Source organism: Aquarana catesbeiana, linkage group LG03 (genome assembly GCF_042186555.1).
Source record: "Aquarana catesbeiana isolate 2022-GZ linkage group LG03, ASM4218655v1, whole genome shotgun sequence".
NCBI lineage: Eukaryota > Metazoa > Chordata > Amphibia > Anura > Ranidae > Aquarana > Aquarana catesbeiana.
In genome coordinates, this window is record NC_133326.1 from 127,473,420 (window position 1) to 127,496,402 (window position 22,983).

The 22,983-nt window shown below is 44.8% G+C and overlaps 1 protein-coding gene across 6 annotated transcripts in view; it reads left to right on the forward strand.

The window, feature by feature from the left end:
• Positions 1–22,983, forward strand: part of SCAPER (S-phase cyclin A associated protein in the ER) — a 500,548-nt gene that overhangs the window by 115,015 nt on the left and 362,550 nt on the right. For all 6 annotated transcript variants that reach the window (XM_073619203.1, XM_073619204.1, XM_073619198.1 and 3 more), the window contains 3 exons: positions 514–630; positions 12,062–12,222; positions 18,687–18,952. In XM_073619203.1, the coding sequence (XP_073475304.1) occupies positions 514–630; positions 12,062–12,222; positions 18,687–18,952 (544 nt within the window). The remainder of the gene's footprint in view (positions 1–513; positions 631–12,061; positions 12,223–18,686; positions 18,953–22,983) is intronic.

Consider the following 22,983-nt stretch of genomic DNA (forward strand, 5'->3'; position numbering starts at 1 on the left):
TTACTTGACACGAACCACCTACCTAAACATTGTCGCTGATCAAGTACACCCCTTCATGCAAACAGTATTCCCTGATGACTGTGGCCTCTTTCAGCAGGATAATGCAACCTGCAACACTGCAAAAATGGTTCAAGAATGGTTTAAGAAAAAAAAAATAGTTTGAGGTGTTGACTTGGCCTCCAAATTCTTCACATCTCAATCTATCGAAAATCTGTCAGATGTGCTGAAAAAACAAGATCAATCCATGGAGACCCTACCTTACAACTTTCAAGGATCTGCTACTGAGGTCTTGGTGTCAGATACCACAGCATAGCTTCAGCTTCAAAAGTTTACTGACATCCATGTCTTGACAGGTCAGGACTGTTTTGGTGGGAAAAGGGGGACCCACTTAATATTAGGTGGGTGGTCATAAAGTTATGGCTGATTGGGGTTGGTGTGTACACTAGCCAGGATACTATTTGGATATCCTTAATAATACAGATTTTATTTTAACCCATAAGTTTTATTTTGCAGGCCTACCTCTTTAGCATGGGAAGTGAAGAAAATGTCTCCTGGACGACACGTTTTGCCCAGCCCATCTTCTGACAGAGTGAGCTCAACTTCTAGTGCAAGGAGGGCTCTCAATTTTGGGTATGAGAATGAATAGTCTATACATGTATTAGATTTAAGAATAAGTCAAGGTTTGAGAATGGAGAGTTGATTGCAACAGTTTAGTTATGTAGCAAAAGAAAAATATGCACTTTCAGTCATAAACAGACTTTATTGTATGCGGAACCACGAGAAAAAGAAAGAAAGGGTGCACCGACCTAGTGCATTATCCTAAAACCACAATTGTATTATAAAAATGGTAAGTATTATACTCACAAATTCACAATTAAGTTAAAGCTCTTCACATATGGGGCAGGAGGGGAAGACCCAATAGACTAAACGCTTTTCGAGTTTAAACCTCTTCCTCAGAGCCAAAAGTTTGGCTCTGAGGAAGAGGTCTAACCTCGAAAGGCGTTTGCCTATTGGGTCTTCACCTCCTGCCCCAGATGTAGATGTGCGGCAATCTGGACGAGGCTGTACCATGTGATGAGCTTTAATGCTGTACCATGTGAAGAGCTTTAACTTGGCCTGTGCCCAACAATGCAGCCTCGCCTGTGCCCAACAATGCAGCCTCGCCTGTGCCCATCAATGCAGCCTCAATGCTTATCAATGCAGCCTCACCTGTGCCTAACAATGTAGCCTCACTACTCATCAATGCAGCCTCACCTGTGCCCAACAATGCAGCCTCACTGCTCATCAATGCAGCCTCACCTGTGCCCAACAATGCAGCCTCAATGCTTATCAATGCAGCCTCACCTGTGCCCAACAATGCAGCCTCACTGCTTATCAATGCAGCCTCACCTGTGCCTAACAATGTAGCCTCACTACTCATCAATGCAGCCTCACCTGTGCCCAACAATGCAGCCTCACTGCTCATCAATGCAGCCTCACCTGTGCTTAACAATGCAGCCTCACTACTCATCAATGCAGCCTCACCTGTGCCCATCAATACAACTTCCCCTGTACCCAACAACGCAGCCTCACTGCTCATCAATGCAGCCTTTTTCTTGTGGTTCCAGAATATCAGACTATTCCAGTCTTTAGAGGGCAGCAAGACTTGGCTTATCCTTATTGAACCAAGATGGAGTTTGCTATATAGTACAGGGCTCAAAATTTCAAGTCCTGACCTACTAGCCAAGCCTTAAGAGTTACTCGCCACCAGTTGTCCCACCCAACCCCTGCCCTGCTCCACCCCTAAACACGCCCTCATAAATTATCTCCTGAAATTACACTTAAATGTTTTATGCAGAATTAAGTTGCAAACATACGTTTGTCTGACTTTTGGCTAAGATCAAGTGTAGTATCTGTTCTTTTCAGTCGCCAATTGGGGAGGGCAGATGCAAATCCGATGGTGTAATTGTACCAGGACGGTCTGTTTCAGTAGGGGCCAGATCGGCGCTCTTTGGTCATAGAGGCTGATGATTGGTTGTGTCTGAGCAGGCCAGAAGGGTGCTCCTGGTGAGGATGGGTGCTGCACCGGTCTGGCCGAAGGGTCGGTTCCCTTCTGGCCTAGATTGTGGCCTAGATTCTGTCGTCCTTGCCCCTGTCGGTTTTTCGGGAAAGAATACTGGCGCCCCTTTCCCACCAGGGGGACGGTTAGTATTTCCTGTTGGGGTTGAGCCCTTGCGTCCAGGACTCTTCCTAAGCTCTCAGAGCTCCAGGCGTTCCTGGTAGGGGTGGGGGCTGCGCCGTTCTGGCTGTGGGCCAGGGTTGGAAAGAAGCCCATGGTGTATGTGCCCCTGGAGTGGCAGTCCAGGGGTTCCATAAAGTCATGGTGAGTAAGGGTCACTTTGATTTATGGCACCATGGTCACTGCACCATACCACACTTTTTTTTCTCACCTGCCTCCTGGGCCGGGCCTTTTGTCTGGGACCGGAGGAATTTTTTATTCCTGGCCGGAGGGCCTGGTCATTGTTTCACACAATGACCACTTTTCACTCTCCTCTCCACTTCCTTCTCCCCCACTTTCTTTAATTCAAGCCCTTTATTTGTCACTTTTTGTATTTTTATGTTTGTACACAATCTTGCAAGTGTGACTGGTAGGGTGTAGGTCCTCGGGCCTGCCCTGAAAGTCTTGGGAGGGGGTGGACATTGCCTTCTGGCTTGGTTCGCCCTTTCTTATGGGGTCTCCCTTCGGGGGAGCACTACCTAGTACTTGAATGGGTCTGTTTCGGCAGACCCTCCAGAGAATGGGGTCCATCTGGTTTTGGCCAGATGGACCAAGTGTAAGTACCCCATTCCCCATCTGGAGCCTAACGCCCCGGGGGAAAAAAAAAAGAAATTGCAAAAATAAATATTAGCAACTTCTCAACTGCTTTATCAGTGGCAATCAGTGCAGCCTCTCCTGTGCCCATCAATGCAACCTCATCTGTGCGCAACAATGCAGCTTCACCTGTGTCCAACAATGCAGCCTCGCCTGTGTCCAACAATACAGCCTCGCCTGTGTCCAACAATACAGCCTCGCCTGTGTCCAACAATACAGCCTCGCCTGTGTCCAACAATGCAGCCTCGCCTGTGTCCAACAATGCAGCCTCACTGCTCATCAATGCAGTCTCACCTGTGCCCAACAATGCAGCCTCACTGCTCATCAATGCAGCTTCACCTGTGCCCATCAATGCAGCCTCACCTGTGCCTAACAATGCAGCCTCGCCTGTGTCCAACAATGCAGCCTCGCCTGTGCCCATCAATGCAGCTTTGCCTGTGCCCATCAATGCAGCTTTGCCTGTGCCCAACAATGCAGCCTTACCTGTGCCCAACAATGCAGCCTCACCTGTGCCCAACAATGCAGCCACACTGCTCATCAATGCAGCCTCACCTATGCCCAACAATGCAGCCTCACTGCTCATCAATGCAGCCTTACCTGTGCCCAACAATGCAGGCTCACTGCTCATAAATGCAGCCTCCCCTGTGCCCAACAATGCAGCCTCACTGCTCATCAATGCAGCCTCACCTGTGCCCAACAATGCAGCCTCACCTGTGCCCAACAGTTCAGCCCCACCTGTGTCCAACAATGCAACCTCACTGCTTATCAATGCAGCCCCATCTGTGCCCATCAATGCAGCCTCGCCTGTGCCCAACAATGCAGCCTCGCCTGTGCCCAACAATGCAGCCCCACCTGTGCCCAACAATGCAGCCTCACCTGTTCCCAACAATGCAGCCTCGCCTGTGCCCAACAATGCAGCCTCCCCTGTGCCCAAAAATGCAGCCTCCCCTGTGCCCAAAAATGCAGCTTTGTCTGTGCCCAACAATGCAGCCTCACCTGTGCCCAACAATGCAGCCTCACCTGTGCCCATCAATGCCACCTCACCTGTGCCCATCAATGCCACTTCGCCTGTGCCCATCAATGCAGCCTCACCTGTGCCCATCAATGCAGCCTCACCTGTGCCCACCAATGCAGCCTTACTGCTGATCAATGGAGCCTCACCTGTGCCGAACAATGCAGCCTCACCTGTGCTGAACAATGCAGCCTCACCTGTGCTGAACAATGCAGCCTCGCCTGTGCCCATCAATGCAGCCTCACCTATGCCCTACAATACAGCCTCACCTGTGCTCAACAATGCAGCCTCACTGCTCATCAATGCAACCTCCCCTGTGCCCAAAAATGCAGCCTAGCCTGTGCCCAAAAATGCAGCCTCGCCTGTGCCCAAAAATGCAGCCTCGCCTGTGCCCAACAATGCAGCCCCACCTGTGCCCAACAATGCAGCCTCACTACTCATCAATTCAGCCTCGCCTGTGCCCAACAATGCAGCCTCGCCTGTGCCCAAAAATGCAGCCTCGCATGTGCCTATCAATGCCACCTCGCCTGTGCCCATCAATGCACCCTCACCTGTGCCCAACAATGCAGCCTCACCTGTACCCAACAATGCAGCCTCACTGCTCATCAATACAACCTCACCTGTGCCCAACAATGCACCCTCACTGCTCATCAATGCAGCCTCCCCTGTGCCCAACGATGCAGCCTCCCCTGTGCCCAACAATGCAGCCTCCCCTGTGCCCAGCAATGCAGTCTCACTGCTCATCAATGCAGCCCCACTTGTGCCCAACAATGCAGCCTCACTGCTCATCAATGCAGATTCACCCGTGCCCATCAATGCAGCCTCCCCTGTGCCCAACAATGCAGCCTCGCCTGTACCCAACAATGCAGTCTCACTGCTCATCAATGCAGCCTCACTTGTGCCCAACAATGCAGCCTCACTGCTCATCAGTGCAGCTTCACCTGTGCCCATCAATGCAGCCTCGTCTGTGCCCAACAATGCAGCCTCGCCTGTGCCCAACAATGCATCCTCGCCTGTGCCCAACAATGCATCCTCGCCTGTGCCCAACAGTGCAGCCTCGCCTGTGCCCAACAATGCAGCCTTGCTTGTGCCCAACAATGCAGCCTCACCTGTGCCCAACCATGCAGCCTCACTACTCATCAATGCAGCCTCACCTGTGCCCAACAATGCAGCCTCACTGCTCATCAATACAGCCTCACCTTTGCCCCACAATGCTGCCGCAGTGCTCATCAATGCAGCCTCACCTGTGCCCAACAGTGCAGCCTCACCTGTGCCTATCAATTCAGCCTCACCTGTGCCTATCAATTCAGCCTCACCTGTGCCCATCAATGCAGCCTCACCTGTGCTCATCAATGCGGCCTCACCTGTGCCCAACAGTGTGGCCTCACCTGTGCCCAACAATGCAGCCTCACCTTTGCACCACAATGTAGCCTTACCTGTGCCCAACAATGCAGCGTCACCTGTGCAAGGGAAGAGAAAGGAGAGGAAGAGGATTGCCAGCCGGATCATCAGAGAGCAAGGAACATCGCTGTAACATTCTTCATTTGAATTGCGCAGTGTTCCCTGCGCTCGCCGTCACATACAGCCCCGCCTCCTGGCCCGGGTGCACAAAATTGCAGCCTCGCCTGTGCCCAAAAATGCAGCCTCGCCTGTGCCCAACAATGCAGCCCCACCTGTGCCCAACAATGCAGCCTCACTGCTGATCAATGCAGCCTCGCCTGTGCCCAACAATACAGCCTTGCCTGTGCCCAACAATGCAGCCTCGCCTGTGCCCAAAAATGCAGCCTAGCATGTGCCTATCAATGCCACCTCGCCTGTGCCCATCAATGCACCCTCACCTGTGCCCAACAATGCAGCCTCACCTGTACCCAACAATGCACCCTCACTGCTCATCAATGCAGCCTCCCCTGTGCCCAACAATGCAGCTTCCCCTGTGCCCAACAATGCAGCCTCCCCTGTGCCCAGCAATGCAGTCTCACTGCTCATCAATGCAGCCTCACTTGTGCCCAACAATGCAGCCTCCCCTGTGCCCATCAATGCAGCCTCCCCTGTGCCCATCAATGCAGCCTCCCCTGTGCCCAACAATGCAGCCTCGCCTGTACCCAACAATGCAGTCTCACTGCTCATCAATGCAGCCTCACTTGTGCCCAACAATGCAGCCTCACTGCTCATCAGTGCAGCTTCACCTGTGCCCATCAATGCAGCCTCGCCTGTGCCCAACAATGCAGCCTCGCCTGTGCCCAACAATGCAGCCTCGCCTGTGCCCAACAATACAGCGTTGCCTGTGCCCAACAATGCATCCTCGCCTGTGCCCAACAATGCAGCCTCGCCTGTGCCCAACAATGCAGCCTCGCTTATGCCCAACAATGCAGCCTCACCTGTGCCCAACCATGCAGCCTCACTGCTCATCAATGCAGCCTCACCTGTGCCCAACAATGCAGCCTCACTGCTCATCAATACAGCCTCACCTTTGCCCCACAATGCTACCTCAGTGCTCATCAATGCAGCCTCACCTGTGCCCAACAATGCAGCCTCACCTGTGCCTATCAATTCAGCCTCACCTGTGCCTATCAATTCAGCCTCACCTGTGCCTATCAATTCAGCCTCACCTGTGCCCATCAATTCAGCCTCACCTGTGCCCATCAACTCAGCCTCACCTGTGCCCATCAATGCAGCCTCACCTGTGCTCATCAATGCAGCCTCACCTGTGCCCAACAGTGTGGCCTCACCTGTGCCCAACAATGCAGCCTCACCTTTGCACCACAATGTAGCCTTACCTGTGCCCAACAATGCAGCGTCACCTGTGCAAGGGAAGAGAAAGGAGAGGAAGAGGATTGCCGGCCGGATCATCAGAGAGCAGGGAACATCACTGTAACATTCTTCATTTGAATTGCGCAGTGTTCCCTGCGCTCGCCGTCACATACAGCCCCGCCTCCTGGCCCGGGTACTTTGATATATGTCACAGGTCCCGGCATTGGACAGGTGTTCTGTCAGAAATACTGGGCAGGGAGTTTGTGTTGCCTGTTTAAAATGCAGAGCTTAAAGTATAATTGATCCAAAGAGCAATAATTTAATATATTGAAGTCTACCAGTCCTCTGTTGTGGTGGCTACTTTAGTCTTCTTTTTTCAGGCTAAGAACATTTTCTGCAAGTACAGAAAAATAGCTGCTGATCAAGTCAAAAATCCAGTGTGCTTGAAACTTCTGAACAGTGAACTGTTAATGTTATCAGCTTTTCCAGCTGTAATCTGTGAACTATAAAATATAGTGTTTCTTTATGTTATGGAGATGTGAGAGCAGAGGAGTTTGTTGTCCAAATCAGAACAACAGGCTAGGGTGACAACATTGCTGCCCCATAAATACAGTGCAGTGCGCAGAAGCACAGAATGTATGGTATTGGCAGGATCACTAGTTGGATATAAAGGCAAACAACCTGAAACAGGAAACCAATTCAGCCACCACATTTAAGCACTTTTAAGAGTGGATGTAAACCCTCACATATACCCAGTGAAGTGAACAGCCTCAGATGATACACAGAGATAAAACAAATCCTCCTACATAAGTTTTACATGTATATCTGCTGTCTTCAGCTTTATATACTGTTTAGAAAGTGCACATCCTGTTAGCATTTTCTTTTCCTGTTCCACCTGTAGGTGTGGATTCTTGCCATACACTGTGAGACAGCTGATTGGAGGAAAGGCACCCCCCCCCCACTCTTAGGCAGAGACTTGCATAGCTGTGCTGTGAATAGACAAACTCTGCTAATTTATTTATAGCACCCACCCCAAAATTCAGGCTGGTTTTATCACAGTTGACAGGGAACTTGTCAGAAGTCATCAGGCTGATAACAGAAGAACAGAGCAGGAGAAAGCCAGGAGACTTAGTGCTTTGAAGAGAGATAAGAAAACACTGCAGATATATGTGCGCAGCTCAAATTTCATGAATCGGGTTTACATCCACTTTTTAAGCTGCAGTATCTATTTCGATATGCTTTCAGTTTCAGTTTCAGTTTTGGTTCTAGTGTACCTTTAAATTAAAAACACAAACTCAGTTGCTGTATTTTACACACTGATTGAGACAAAATAGGATGCGAAGAGTTAAATGTTTACAAATTTCTGCATTCTAATCTGTGTCTCAAAACCAAACAAAATAATCAGTTTGCATCCTCAGAACCCTAAACACAGTTAATCACAGTTAATGCCCCGTACACACGATCGGATTTTCTGACAATAAATGTTGGATGTGAGCTTGTTGGCTGAAAGTCTCACCATGTGTATGCTCCATCGAACATTTTCTGTTGGACTTTCCGCCAACAAATGTTTGATAGCAGGTTCTCAAATTTTCCCCCAACAAAACTTTGTTGTTGGAATTTACGATCGTGTGTACACAAGTCTGACGCACAAAAGTTCACGCATGCTCGGAATCAAGCAGAAAGAGCTGCACTGGCTATTAAACTTCCTTTTTCTCAGCTCGTCGTACATCTTGTACGTCACCAAGTTCCCAATTGTTGGCCAACATTTGTGTGACCGTGTGTATGCAAGACAAGTTGGAGCCAACATCCTTCAAACGAAAATCCACTGTTTTGTTGTTGGAAAGTCCGATCAAATGGGGGGCATAGGGGCATAGGGCCCTATTCACACCTGAGCGTATCGATTTACTGGCGTTTTTCAGACGTTTTTCTTCAGCTTTTTTAAAGCGTTTTAGAAGTGTATTACGGGTGTTTTACAGCATCAAGCGTTTTTGTTTAGCCAGTAGAAAGTACTAGGGGGGGGGAATTAGGGGTTGAGAGCTGAAAAAATTAGGTGTTTCTAAGTCCACAGGGCCATTTACGCTTGTAATCTGCCAAAAAGAAGCTCATGTAGTTTCTTGAGCTTTAGACGTTTTGCTTCAGGTGACAGAACACTCAGATATGAACAGGGGCCATTGAAATGAATGGGCTTTGGCTTGTTGAGTGTTTTAGAGCTACACGCTTCAAGCAGAAAATCGTTCAGATGTGAACAGGGCCTTAGTCCAGCTTGGGGAAAAAATAATTCTTCTGGATCCACAATGGCAATCGATAATTTCTTAGTTAATATTCTCAATACTTCTTATAAATACTAGTAATCATTTATATTTTGTGGATTTGAAAACATTTGATGCCCTTTATTAAGGCTCTGTTCACATCTGAGCGATCCGAATCGAGGGCAAAATCGCCGCAATTCTGCCCGTAATTCAAAATAGCGGCAAATCTCGGGACGCCCTTGCGCTCCCCATCGCTTCCCATGGCACCCCAATCACGGTGCGATTTTGCCACGATTGTCGCTAGACGAATCGCAGTAAAATTGCGCAAACAGAATCACAGGACGCCTGTTGCCCAAAAGAATTTCCTGGAACTTGTTTTGGGCAACAGGCGCCCCACAATTCCGCTTGCGTGATTTTACCGCGGTTCGTCGGGCGACAATCGTGGAAAAATCGTGCCACAATTGATTGTGCCATTGAAAATTACGGGGACCGCAAGGGCGTCCCTTAATTTGCTGCTATTTCAAATCACGTTCAAAATGGCGGCGATCCTGCCCACTATACGGATCGCTCAGATGTGAGCGGAGCCTAAAGAGTTGCTGCTGTTCCATACCTGCAAGTCTCTTATCCTTCAGTTGCAAAGTATACTTTTGTAACTTTCCACTGAGTTTCCTGTATATCATTTTATATATCTATAGAAAATGATCATGCTCCCAGGTCCATAATGTTATGTTTACCAACATTTAGGCCTATTTACCATATAGTTGTCCATTCAACCTGTACATTCTGGTCAGTCCTCTTGTAAGAGCTGAATTCCACTATAGTCCTTAGTGACATCTGTAAACACGTACAAGATATTGATCATTCCCAAACTTTAGAAAGCTACCTTGTCATTATGCTAAAGTTTACCAACAAAGCTTTTCCTAGCTGTGAAAACAGAAAGGGAAATAACTGTGAAAGAAGAGACTCTGTACATACATTTCTGTGGCCTGCGTGTTGAAGAGCCATTACAATGCTGTTTCCTGGCCTGCTGCAAGTTTTCAACCCTTCATTTGGGTTGAATATCTTATCCCTCCCACCACAGTATATGGTTCTTTCTGCCTGCATGTACATGCCATACTGATGTGCAAGCTGGTGGGTTGGCCCACAGCAAGTGGCAGGGGAGCAGGTATTCTACACACCCCGAAGTTAGAGGATACGTCCAGCCTGAGCTCGTCTGGCTAGGCTTTTCCTATGGATCACAGGAGTGCAATTCATTTGGAAACTCCTATGACCCATTTTCAGCAGAGATTGGTCTGAAGTCTGTTCTCTGCTGATGTCACAGAAAACAGTCCAGGCATTGCGTCATTACGACAAAAGTCTGGATCCGCCAGGTGCCTGGACTGACACCTGTCTCAGCCTCTTAGCGAGCTGCTGAGATCCTGATATGGCCGCTTCCTGCCCCTCCACAGCTCAGCGCTCCAGTGAGCGCAGGGGGGCAGAGCAGAGAGCTGCTGACTGACAGGCAGCAGCTCTCCACTCGGGGATCTGTGAGAACCGAGCCATCGGCGATGTTCAATCGCTCGGTTCTCAGTGTAGAGGCGCCGGGAGACAGATGCAGCATCCACCTAGGCAAGTATGATGGGGGGGGGGTACAAAACATACTTCTCTTTTAAGTATAGAGCCTCTTCTTTTAGAGGTTATTCTTTCTGTTTAACTTTCCTACTGCCTCTGAACACCACTCCAACCCTCAAAAAAAGTACCCCAAAGTCTGCAGGGAAACTGATACAGCATGCAGTGTCAATCTCTTGTGTCAACTTTAGTTCTCACTGGCGCTTCCTGGTGACCTCCACATCATTACAGGATACAGAAGTGATGTAGAGGTCAGCAGGAAGATCCAGTGAGTTGCTCCTCAAACTGAACCTTGAAGTACACCATTAACAACCCTAAACTTTTCAAACTATGAATCTTTAAACACATCTCTCTGAATGTGGTCTTCTATCTATTTTTCTATCCATTTACTTACTAAATTATATAGGTCTATACATTCCAACTCACATATTAGCCATCTCCAAAGAAGCATCTCAAATGCTTTAGCAAAGTCCAGATATAGTTTGTCCACAGTCACCCCTTTGTCTACATTTCTGGTTAAACCAAATACATTGGGTATAGAAAATAATCACCCCCTGTAATATAATCACATTTTGTTGCTTTGCAGCCTGAAATAAATGCAGACACAGTTTTTGTTTTATCTAGCTGTATGTACTCAGTGCAACTTATAACATCCAAGTGAAAGATATAACACCAACACGCAGAATAAAAATTCAAAAACAGAATCACCGAGTTGGAAAAAGGATCACCCCCTTGCGTCAGTATTTTGTTGGACCACCTTTTGCTTTAGATACAGCCTTTGGTCTGTTGGGATATGTCTCTACTAACTTTGCACAGCTAGACCTTGCAGAACTAATCAAGTTCAGTTAAATTTGATGGTGACCATTTATGGACTGCAGTCTTCAAGTCATTCCACAGATTTTCAGTGGGGTTTAAGTCTGGGCTCTGACTAAGCCATACCCTATTCTCTTTATTATGTTTGGAATGCCTCCTGTATAATTATATTACAAAGGTGTCAGTGGTCCACTGTGGCCCTAATTAGCTTCATGGCCTAACTGATGTCTTGTTTTATTCTTTGTTGTTCACAACTAAGCATGTTGCAGTAGCACCTGAGCTGAAATATTATTGCTTTATTCAGAGCTTAATTTTCAGGAATCCTGGTGATGTGGTGGTATGTTGTTTTAAAATAGAACAAAGTCTGTTTCTGCAGATGCCTTTTTGGCTTGCTCAGAACTGTTTCATTAAAAAATAAACTTTAGCTTTCACCAGCACCAAATCAGCTTGCTCATTGCTTTAGTTTTGGTTCTAGCTAGGGTCAAGATAGAGAATTCCATAATTATGTTCTTTCAGATGACAGTGTAGCAGAGAATGCTTAGAGCTTCTGGAAGTTTGCTTTCTCTTTTCCAGTGGCTGTGTAGTCATTGAGCTTGTTTCCTTGAATAATGGGTGGTTTTAGGGATACAGAACTCTGGATACTGGACAAAATTCATGTTATATTTCTTAGATTATAAGACCTTTTTATTTCTACTAATATGTCTATAATATAGTAAGCTCTTTTGTTTGCAGCATATGCTACTGTAATAACAGGGAGGACTGTGTCTGTGTTTCCAGGGGACCTCCTATCAGTATAACACCCGGGCGTCTGACTCCATCGGGTGTCAGTTGGGCTGATAAGGTGAAAGCCAGTCATGGAAATTCTACAAATAATCAACCTACTGAGATTGTGCATCCATGTTCAGCAGTTCCTGTGCAGAGAGTCCTTCACGAAAATGGTAAAAATATAAAGCTGCCTTCTACAAAAATCATGATGGTAGAAAGTAGATGTGGAATTTATGTCTAATTGATTTTGTTTATGGAGATAATAGAACAGATTGATAAACAAAAGGGAGGAAGTACTTACTGACAACACCAGTGGAATAAAGAGCACTACAATATGACTAATATATGTAAAAAACCAACAAAGATTCCCAGCTCACTTACCAACCAGCCTGCAACAACCCGAATTACCCTGTCTAACAGTTTATGCAAAACAAGGGCTTTAGTTTGCACAGGTTGGCAAATATGTGCAGAAGCTGCAGAGGCCACTTCACGGCACCCCAGTATATCTGCAGTCCTAACTCTATAAATTTTGAGAGCCTCCAAAGTTGGAGCACTTCTATAATAATGGACAGAGTGAGGGCAGGTATGCCTGGAGGGAGCCCACCCCTCCTTGAAGATAAAAGAACGCACTGGACACCCAGCGATAGCACAGTGTCCCCTCACAAATTCACCAATAGTACAAACAAATGGCAACCACCCCTATCTGTAACTGGCCTTTGCAGCAAGGAGCACCCCTTGTGTTAATGTGAACTGTTAACGACAGGACAGTTCAATTTGTTGCAGGCTGGTTGGTAAGTGAGCTGGGAATATTTCTTTGTTGTTTTTTGACATGCGCCACCCTTCCATGTGATCCTTGCTGCATAGGCCAGTTACAGATTGGGGTGGCTTCCATTTGTTTATGATTACTATATGTCAGCATTTCCCAAACTTTTCCCTTGACAGACCATGGTTTCTGAACTTCTGGGTAGAATTACAAGTTTAAAGTGATATCAAAGTCTTGTTTTTTTTTTTATTTAAAAATAACAAAAGTGTCATACTTACCTGCTCTGTGCAGTGGTTTTGCACAGAGCAACACGGATCCTCCTCTTCTTGTGTCCCTCGCCAGCGCTTCTGGCCCCTCCCTCCTGCTGAGTGAGTGAGTGAGTAGGATGTTAATTGCATTCTTACATTGGTCCAGCTGGTCCAATGTCAGTATGCTTCTTTTACACCTAAGGAACTTCTGGGGAAGCTGACAATCACTGTAGTAGTCAGTGCTACTACAGTGATCACCATGATCTTTCAGGTCTTGTGCATACAAGTGTGCAATTAAGATCATATCTGGAGTTTAGCTTTGAGTTGGCAGTTGCGATATATGCTGTTATGGAGCTATGCACATTTAATAACGGTTAAATTTAGCCTAGAGGTTCACCTTTGATTTTGCAAAGAGATTTGGAAAAAAAGATTTCTGCTAATGACAATGGTGGGAACTGTATCTAACTTATCCCTGTCTTCCCCGGCAGCTGGCGCTCTCCACGTGAACTAAAGGATTTTGAATTTTCCCTTGAGTTTAGCTTAAAGTCTCTGCTGTGATCTTAAAGACCTTTGAGAATGAATTACTTTCATGCACTTTTAGGCTGACACATGAGAGATTCTACTGCTACTCTGAGACAAATTGCCAATGACAGGATCTCTAAAAAGGTGCCTGTTTGTCCCCATGAAATTACTCTCTTTGTAGCCACACACAGCGAGGAGTCGCTCCATCGCTGGCCCAAATGTCACTGTATCTTGATCACTATCGATAGGAGCAACATCTCGCTGGGAGCAATAGGGAGCAAATTCTGTGAGACAAACAGGCAGCCTTTTATTTTCCTGCTATGGGTAATTTTGACAAATGGTCAGCAGGAGGTCACTAGCTCCCGAGTTGCCCGTGTGTCATCAGCCTAATAGATGGACAAAGATATTGAGTTTTACCTAGGTATACAATTGTGCTCAGAAGTTTACATACCATGGCAGAATTTATGATTTCTTGAACATTTTTCAGAGAATATGAATGATAACACAAAAACTTTTCTTTCACTCATGGTTAGTGTTTGGCTGAAGCCATTTATTATCAATCAACTGTGTTTACTCTTTTTAAATCATAATAGCAACAGAAACTACCCAAATGACCCTGATCAAAAGTTTTCATACCCCAGTTCCTAAAGTGACACTAAAGGTTTGGGTTTTAAAAAAAAAAAAAAAAATATCATACTTACCTCCACTGTGCAGCTCGTTTTGCACAGAGTGGCCCGGAACCTGCTCTTCTGGGGTCCCTCGGCAGCTCTCGTGGCGACTCCCCGGATCAGATAACCCTCTGTGAGAAGCACTCTCCCGGGGGGGGGGTTACCTTGCGGCGCGCTCCCGAGTCCAGGATTTGGCGTCCATAGACGCCGAATGCAGGACTCGGCCCCTCCCCCGGCAGCCTCATTGGATTTGATTGACAGCAGCGGGAGCCAATGGCTGCGCTGCTATCAATCTATCCAATCAAGAGCCAAGAACCCCGGGCAGAGAGAGAGCGCATCCCTGTGGGACAAGTTTGAGGGTTCAGGTAAGTAAAACGGGGGGGCTGGGGGGCCGGGCATTGACAGGTGTTTTTTCACCTTAATGCATAGGATGCATTAAGGTGAAAAAACACAAACCTTTACAACCCCTTTAATACCGTGTATTGCCCCCTTTAACCTCAGTGACAGCTTGAAGCCTTTTGTAGTATTTGTGAACCACAGATGGTAAAGCTGCCCATTCCTCTTGGCAAAAAGCCTCCAGTTCCTGTAAATTCTTGGGCTGTCTTGCATGAACTGCACGCTTGAGATCTCCCCAGAGTGGCTCAATGATATTGACGTCTGGAGACTGAGATGGCCACTCCAGAACCTTCACTTTATTCTGCTGTAGCCAATGACAGGTCGACTTGGCCTTGTGTTTTGGATCATTGTCATGTTGGAATGTCAAAGTATGGGCCATGTGCAGCTTCCTGGCTGATGAATGCAAATGTTCCTCCAGTATTTTTTTCACATACTGCATTTATCTTGCCAACAATTTTGACCAAATTTTCTGTGCCTTTGTAGCTCACGCATCCCCAAAACATCAGCGATCCACCTCCGTACCTTTCATCATAGGCCTTGTTGACTCTTCTCCAAATGTAGTGTTTATGGTTGTGGACAGAAAGTTAAATTTTAGTCTCATCACTCCAAATGACTTTGTGCCAGAAGGTTTGAGGCTTGTGTCTGTGCAGTTTGGCATATTGTAAGCGGGATACTTTGTGGCATTTGCGTAGTAATGGCTTTCTCCTGGCCACTCAACCATGCAGCCCATCTTTCTTCAAGTGCCTCCTTATTGTGCATATTGAAAAAGCCAAACCACATGTTTTCAGATAGTCTTGTATTTCACCTGAAGTTATTTGTGGGTTTTTCTTTGCATCCCGAACAATTTTCCTGGCAGTGGCTGAAATTTGAGTTGGTCTACCTGACCGTGGTTTGGTTTCAACAGAACCCCTTATTTTCCACTTCTTGATTAGAGTTTGAACACTGCTGATTGGCATTCTCAATTCCTTGGATATCTTTTTATATCTTTTTCCTTTTTTCTACAGTTCAACTACCAATTACCTTTTCCCGCAGATCCTTTGACAATTCTTTTGCTTTCCCCATGACTCAGAATCCAGAAGCAACAGTGGATGAAAGATGCAAGGGTCTGTCAGGAGTCCAAAAAGGCATTGACCTTTTATACACACACACTAATTACAAGCAAACAGATCACAGGTGAGGATGGTTATCATTAATAACCATTCAAACCGCTTTGTGTCAACTTGTGTGCATGTTATCAGGCCATAATCACCAGGGTATGTAAACTTTTGATCAGGGTCATTTGGGTAGTTTTGTTGCAATTATGATTTAAAAAGAGTAAACACAGTGCATTGATAACAAATGGCTTCAGCCAAACACTAATCAAGAGTGAAATAAATGTTTTTGTGTTATCATTCATATTCTCTGAAAAATTACAAAGAAATCATAAATTCTGCGAGGGTATGTAAACTTATGAGCACAACTTTACATATGTTAGCAGTAAATGTTACATTTAAAGAGTAACTCCACTTTTGTTGAGAAAAAAATGCCCCTCTGGGAGATCGATGTACATTGTAGGGATTTTAACAAACTTTGTTGTAGATTCCTACCTTTTGTTGTTCTGAAAAAATAGCTGTTTGTCTGTGCAGAGTAAATCTGTATGGGAGTGGTTTCATAACATTCATTTAGCTGCTGCACCGGCAGGGATCTAATGAGAAAATTGGCAGGGTCTGCATCCCTTTGGATGAGATTTCCCTTTGGGAGTTTCTCACCAAAAATGACATTTTTGTTGCAGAGGATGCCAAAATCTGACTTGTATCTTAGTACAGACATCTGGGAAAATCTGTAAGCCAATCACACAAGCAGGAAATTATATTTTCTGGGGGTGATCTATACACCATCTGTATACAGAACTCCTCCAAGTAGCTATATTTCATTTTACAGAAAATTACAGCGCTTAAGATTGAAAAGGAAAGGTAATTTTTAATACCATTCAATTACAAAATGACTGAAGTTGCAATTGTACAAGCTGTATTTTTTATTTGCTATTTTACCCCCCCCCCCCAAAGTAAAGTTACCCTTCAATGCAATAATTGTCTTTGTTTATACAATTATCAGCATGTTTAATGCAACTTTTAGCATTTGACTGCTTTCTGTTTTGGAAACCTTAGCATTGCTTGTTTGGCTGTACTTCTGTAGATCACAGGAGTGCAGTTTGTTCTGTGACCCATCTTCAGCAGACAGCAGGCTGAAGCTCGCTGTCAGCTGATGTCATAGAGCCGGTCCAGGCTAAGGAAGGATCGCGACCATATGGTCGGGATCCCCTCACATGCCTGGATCGGCACCAGGCTCAGCCTCTCAGCCTGAGCCAGCCTCTCCCGCTCCTCACGAAGCTCTGAGAACCGAGCGATTGGCGGTGTTTGATCGCTTGATTCTCAAGGTTAGAGCCAGTGGGGGACAGATGCAGCATTGGTCCGATGCATCCACCTAGGTAAGTATGATTAACAAAAAAAAGAGAATCCCATATTTCTCTTTTAAAGTAAATTTGTAATTTAAAGGTACATTTTCTTATTAATATTTTGTGTTTTTGCTATGGAGATTTTTTGTGTCTTATCCTTTTTGCCAAGGCATGCCTGAATTAAAACAGATTTTGTTTATATAAACAGGATGTACAAAGTAATGTTTTCCTGATCGCGTTCTGTATGTAGCATTTTGTATGTCGCTCTTTTTATTCAAATAGTCTTTGCAGTTAGAGAATATAACTCCATGTTACTTATTGAGCTCCCATTGGTTTTGTGTGTCAATGGAGACTTTGTAAACACAGCAGTCATACTCTGTTACTGTTTCTAGTGGTGTTGAGAAGCTCTTATTAAACACCTCCCTCTCTCCCTCTAAAGCTTTTTATTTTTCTCTCCGTAATAAATCTATCAGTGAGGATAAGGAAGTGGAGTGGACAGACTCCAGATGGGAACACTAGTTCTGTGTCTTTGTTTTTCTATGTTAAGAAATAAAATTGAAAGCGTATTTAAAAAATGTCCTTAGGGAATAAAACTTGAGATCACAAACCCCAGGTTATAATGTTACTTACTGTCTGCTGCTTTGGTTTTATATATAAGACATTCTGAGATCCCCAAGTATCCCTGTGTGGAGCTGGTTGTGTCAGTTTGTCCTTTTGCCAGCAGCCAATGGTTTCTGGAGAAGAGGAGGATAGATGACTGAGAATTACCATTTTACAAGATCATGTATGGAGATTTAAAGCCATTCATCTTATTTCCACAGATGGGCTTTATACAAACAAAAGACAATTTATGTGTTTTTGCTTAGCTAGTAACTTTAAAGTACCAGTTGAAGAGTACCTTTTATGTATTTGGAAGTATTTATTTTGTGTTGTTAATTTATCATTTCTCTTAGTCTAGGAATATCTGATACTTTTTTTTTATTTGCACTAACAGTTAAACTTTCAGGACAAGTTTTTGGGGTGTATTCCTTTCTTCTTGGGCCAAACAGTAATGATACACAAAGTTTAAAAAATCGAAAGGACAATTTGTATCTCCGCTGACGCAGCTTTTTTAAAGGGCTCTTACACTTACAGCCAGGTTATTAATTCATTTTGCCTGGTAGAAAAATTAGAATACCCTGTTTGGTCTCATAATAATGGCAGCTAGGGCAAAACAGAGACCTCCGGCAAAGAGTTTTTCTCTGAGGTCCTGTAGAAATATAAGGGGTTTGATTTACTAAAATTGGAAAGTGCAAATCTGGTGCAGTTCTGTATGGTAGCCAATCAGCTTCTAACTTCAGCTTGTTCAATTAAGCTTTTGCAATAAAACCTGAAAGCTTATTGGTTTCCATGCAGAACTGCATCAGATTTTGCACTCTCCAGCTTTAGTAAATCAACCCCACAAAGTTGTTCAGCCCACCATTGATCCTAGGTGGTCTTTGCTCCTTTTTAAAAAAAATGTAAAAAACGAATCGGATTTGTCAAAGTCACACACATTAATTTCTGTGCATTGTGTATAGATGTTAGATATATTAAAAATGCCTTTGATTTAAAATGGATTTTACAGATCGGATTGATGGGGAAGGCTGGGAGACAGTACAGCGAGGAAGGCCCATCCGCTCCAGATCTTCAGCTATGACAAACAAGCCTGCTTCTAATCCAGATGCAAGACTTCCACAGAAGGATGACAGTGACAAAGAGAACATCTGTTTTAAGCCTCCAGAGGATACCAAGAAAGAGACATCAAAGCCAGAACACCTTCCTGTACTTGTGGAACCCCCACCTAAGGAGTTACTATGCCCGTGTGAAATTCCTCGGACAGAAATCACACAGGTAGGAGCAATCCACTGCCATATCAGATTTTTAGATGCAAATCTTTGCAAGTTAACCTCGAAGAACAAAACATTTTCTACTTAAAAAATATTTTTAAAGTCTTTCTTGCAAGTATAATTATGCCACCATGGCACCAGTGACTTATTTCCATAGCCTGCACAATAGCTTCAGTTAAGGTACACCTATTATGAGAGACAAATGGGGGCTGCCATTACCGAATTCTTACTGAAAATACTAGTTGCCTGGCTGTGTCTGGAACTAATACTTTGAGTCATAGGCCCAGAAAATGCATCATTAAAATGAGTGTCCATTGAATGTCAGAACACCTTAAAATTATCTCAAAGTCTATTTTTTTTGTTTTTGTTTACAAATAACAAACATGTTATACTCTGCGCGGTGGTTTTGCACAGAGCAGCCCAGATCCTCCTCTTCTTGGGTTCCTTGTCGGTGCTCCTGGACCCTCTCTTCTGCCGAGTGCCCCCCAGCAAGCAGCTTGCTATGGGGGCACCCGAGCCGTCCGGACACGGAGCTGTGGCTTGGCCCTGCCCCCTCTCAGTCCTCATTGGCTCACTGACTTTAATTGACTGCCTTTAGAACACATTCTTACGGAGAGAGGTCAGGAATTGGCAACATACATTATTCTCTCAGGGCAGTCATACTCAAACCCATACACACTCCCACATCTCATACAAGTGACCAAATACAATGCAGTCGTGGGGGGGGGCTTCTGGGGTGGTGGTGGGGGTACTTAGTTTTGACAGGTACTACTTGCACTTCCGAAGTTCGTCCCCCTCCCTGTCTGCAACCTTTTGGAACACGTTACAGGTCCCATGAGGCTGGGTCCATCCACAGGGTGCAGCGTGGCTCATGCATGCGCAGTGGGAATCTAATTTTGAAGCCATAAGAAGTCCCAGTTGGCTTCCCATAGTTAACATTCTGGCACCGGGGACCTGTAGGTTACCAAAGAGCCGGCCCAGTTGAGGATGGCGCTGAATTCCTCGACAGTTGATTTTTTGAAACCTGGCTGAAGAACTGCAAGTGGGTTGGAGTCCTCCAGGGGAGGAAAAATGTGTATTGTTCGGGTAGGTAGATTTGTTTTTATGTGATTTAAAGGGGTGGTTGCACTCTGTCTGTGTTTTACAATTTACTTAAAGATGACGTTTAGGAACACATTAAGGGTCGGTTCACACTACAACGACTTGGGATCCGACTTGTCAGCCCTCAAGTCGCCCCAAGTCGCTTGACATTGGGAATTGCATTATAGTCAATGAGAACCGTCTTAATGTACACTACAGAAGTCGCTCCGACTTCAGAAAAGGTTCTTGTACTACTTCAAGGTGACTTCTAGGCGACCTGTACCCATAGAATTCGCCTCCAAGTTGGATCTCCATCTATATTGAAGCGACTATACAGGAAAAGAAATTAGTTTACCCAGGCAAACCCCTCCCTCCCAGAGAGCTGATTATTCTGTGATTGGTCACAGCCAAAGTCGCCTGGCCTGGAGGCGACTTGAAGTTGCATTGTAAGTTGCTTAAATTCGCGCTGAAGTCGCATTAAAGTCGCCTTGCAAAGTCGCGCTGAAGTCGTGTTGCCCCTGTGTAAATCGCCAATAAGAAACACAAAAAAATAAATAAACAAACATACAAACTGTCATGTGCTTCTGTGTCACAGGATAGCACAAATAAGTTCACTCCTGTGACCCACAAGAGAAGTTTGGACAAAGGAGCTTTGGCCATACTTCTCTTTTAATATATATTATGTTTTAAGGTGCAAATCTAGACTTCAGATGTGATGGTATAGTTAGTCTTTAAAGGATGTCCATATAATTTGCTCTTGTAGAAGTCTGGGGTTTTAATAGTTAAAGTCTGTCATGCTGGACCAGTGTGGAACCCATACCTTTCTTTTTGCTTTGTACATTGAGGCAAGCACTGGTTAGTGGATGGAATGTCTGGGCCTGGCAGCCACAAGATATTTGCACAGAAGAGCTCCCAGCTGGATAACAACAGCAGTGGAAATTTCTATGAATGATGGACATGCAATGCACAGCCAAAAATTTGTTAGGTTTTAATTTGGCAGCAGATTGCTTAAGAATAAACTGATAGGGAACAAGCAATCAATTTTCCTGTAGTTGGCTCAAACCAGCGATTAAAGCTGTACAGTAGGCAGCATGTGGTAATTGCAAGAGGAGAAGCTAGGTAATGGAGCCGGCAGTGTGACTGGAAGAGGGTCAGGCAGGACAGTGTGAACTGGCTTTTTAACTCAGCTACATTAAAGGACAGCTATATCATTAGCTGCCTTTTTGTTCTAAACAATGTTTAGCCAATATCATTCTACTGTATATGCAGTAGTAAATATTTTTAAGACTACTATATGTAGTTTTAATTCATTTATGTCTCTCATGCACTAACAACAATGGAAAATACTGAGAAACCATAAGGACACGATGTGAATGCTTCACCACCTATACTCATTGTTTAGTCAAGCTTCCAGTTGTACTTCTTTTTGCTTTAAAATGGTTGTTTAATGATGGTTCTGTCATGACGCTGGTCACTTGTAATATACATAGAAGGTTGATGTGTGCAGTAGCCATTGCTGCCCTGCTTTAGTGCAGGGTTTGTGTTTATGGGCATTTTTTTGCTTCTGAACTGATTTATTGACCATGAAATTCAATATAATGCAAATACAGCCTTAAGCTGGCTATAGATGGTTCAAATCTATTCGATCAACGCATGGGCAGGCTGATTGTATTCAAGTCGATCCATTGTTAAACCTGGATACAACCAGCATGTCGGATTTTTAGCATGTGTTTATTGCCAACATCTATAGTCGCTATAGCAAAAATCATTGTGTTGCCCCGACACGGACAGCTCCCTGCGCCCCCCCCCCCCGGCTGAACACAATAACTCTTATTGGAGGGATTCCCCCATCAACACTGACTGTGTTAATGAGGGAATCAAGCGAAAATCACATCATCTATAGCCTGCCTGAGGGACAGCCAGTCACAACCTTTGTTCTCCCCAAACTTTGGATATGCTATTACGCTTTAGGTGTGTTTTACATTCCCTATATGTGTGCTACCATTCAGCTCTATATAACGTGCAGTTTGATGAAAACGCATTAAAGATGGAGCAAGCATGATCTTTTTTTAATACACTGCATCTAAAGCACATGTAAAACGCACGGATGTGTACAGGGCCTTATACTTTGCCTAATTACTTGTGAACAGCCTGGGAATTACATTATTTTAGTGCATATAATGTTTGCATACAAATTTTTAGTTTAAACCACTGTGAGACCATTGTGTGGCAATGGCAAGGGTTTCAGCATTCCCACATGATATATAAACAAACGTTAACAAGTTTAAAACCATAAATTATTTATAATTTATACTGGCCTGCGCCTGATGGCCTATGTCATTTGCACTGTCCATGCTACTAATATGAACAGATCTATGTCTTTTCATGGAAAAAAAAAATATATATATATATCATTGTGCAATAACACATTTCAAATCTTTTGTGAAATTTAAGATAATATGAAAGAAGAACATAATGCGCTGCATCTCCAGATCTTTGTACACCTGTCATCTGACTGATGAATATCCGACACGGTCGTTCTGCGTGATGAACCTATAGCTAGCAGTAATTTGGTAGGCAGATGGGCTTCTAACTTTGCTTTTGCTTGATTCAAAAGAACAAGCCTGGAATAAACAGGTGGTACAGCAATTACCAACTGGTTAATCTGTGTGTAACATACATTATGTGCTAGCACACCATGGATCCCTTTCATAAGGACCAAGTCTTTGATAAAGAAATTACTTCACAGTGCAAATAATACAATGTTTTGGGGTTGGTCAGGACCCCTTTGTCTCATGGCTGATGAAGGGGCCCTGTGTGGCCCCAAAATGTTGCAATATTTGCACTGTGATGTGATATTTCTAGTAAAGACTTGCACTTTATGGCAAGGATTCATGGCATGATGTCAACACATTTCCTCACTACAAGGAATAAGCTTAGGTGGGTCCGGACCCA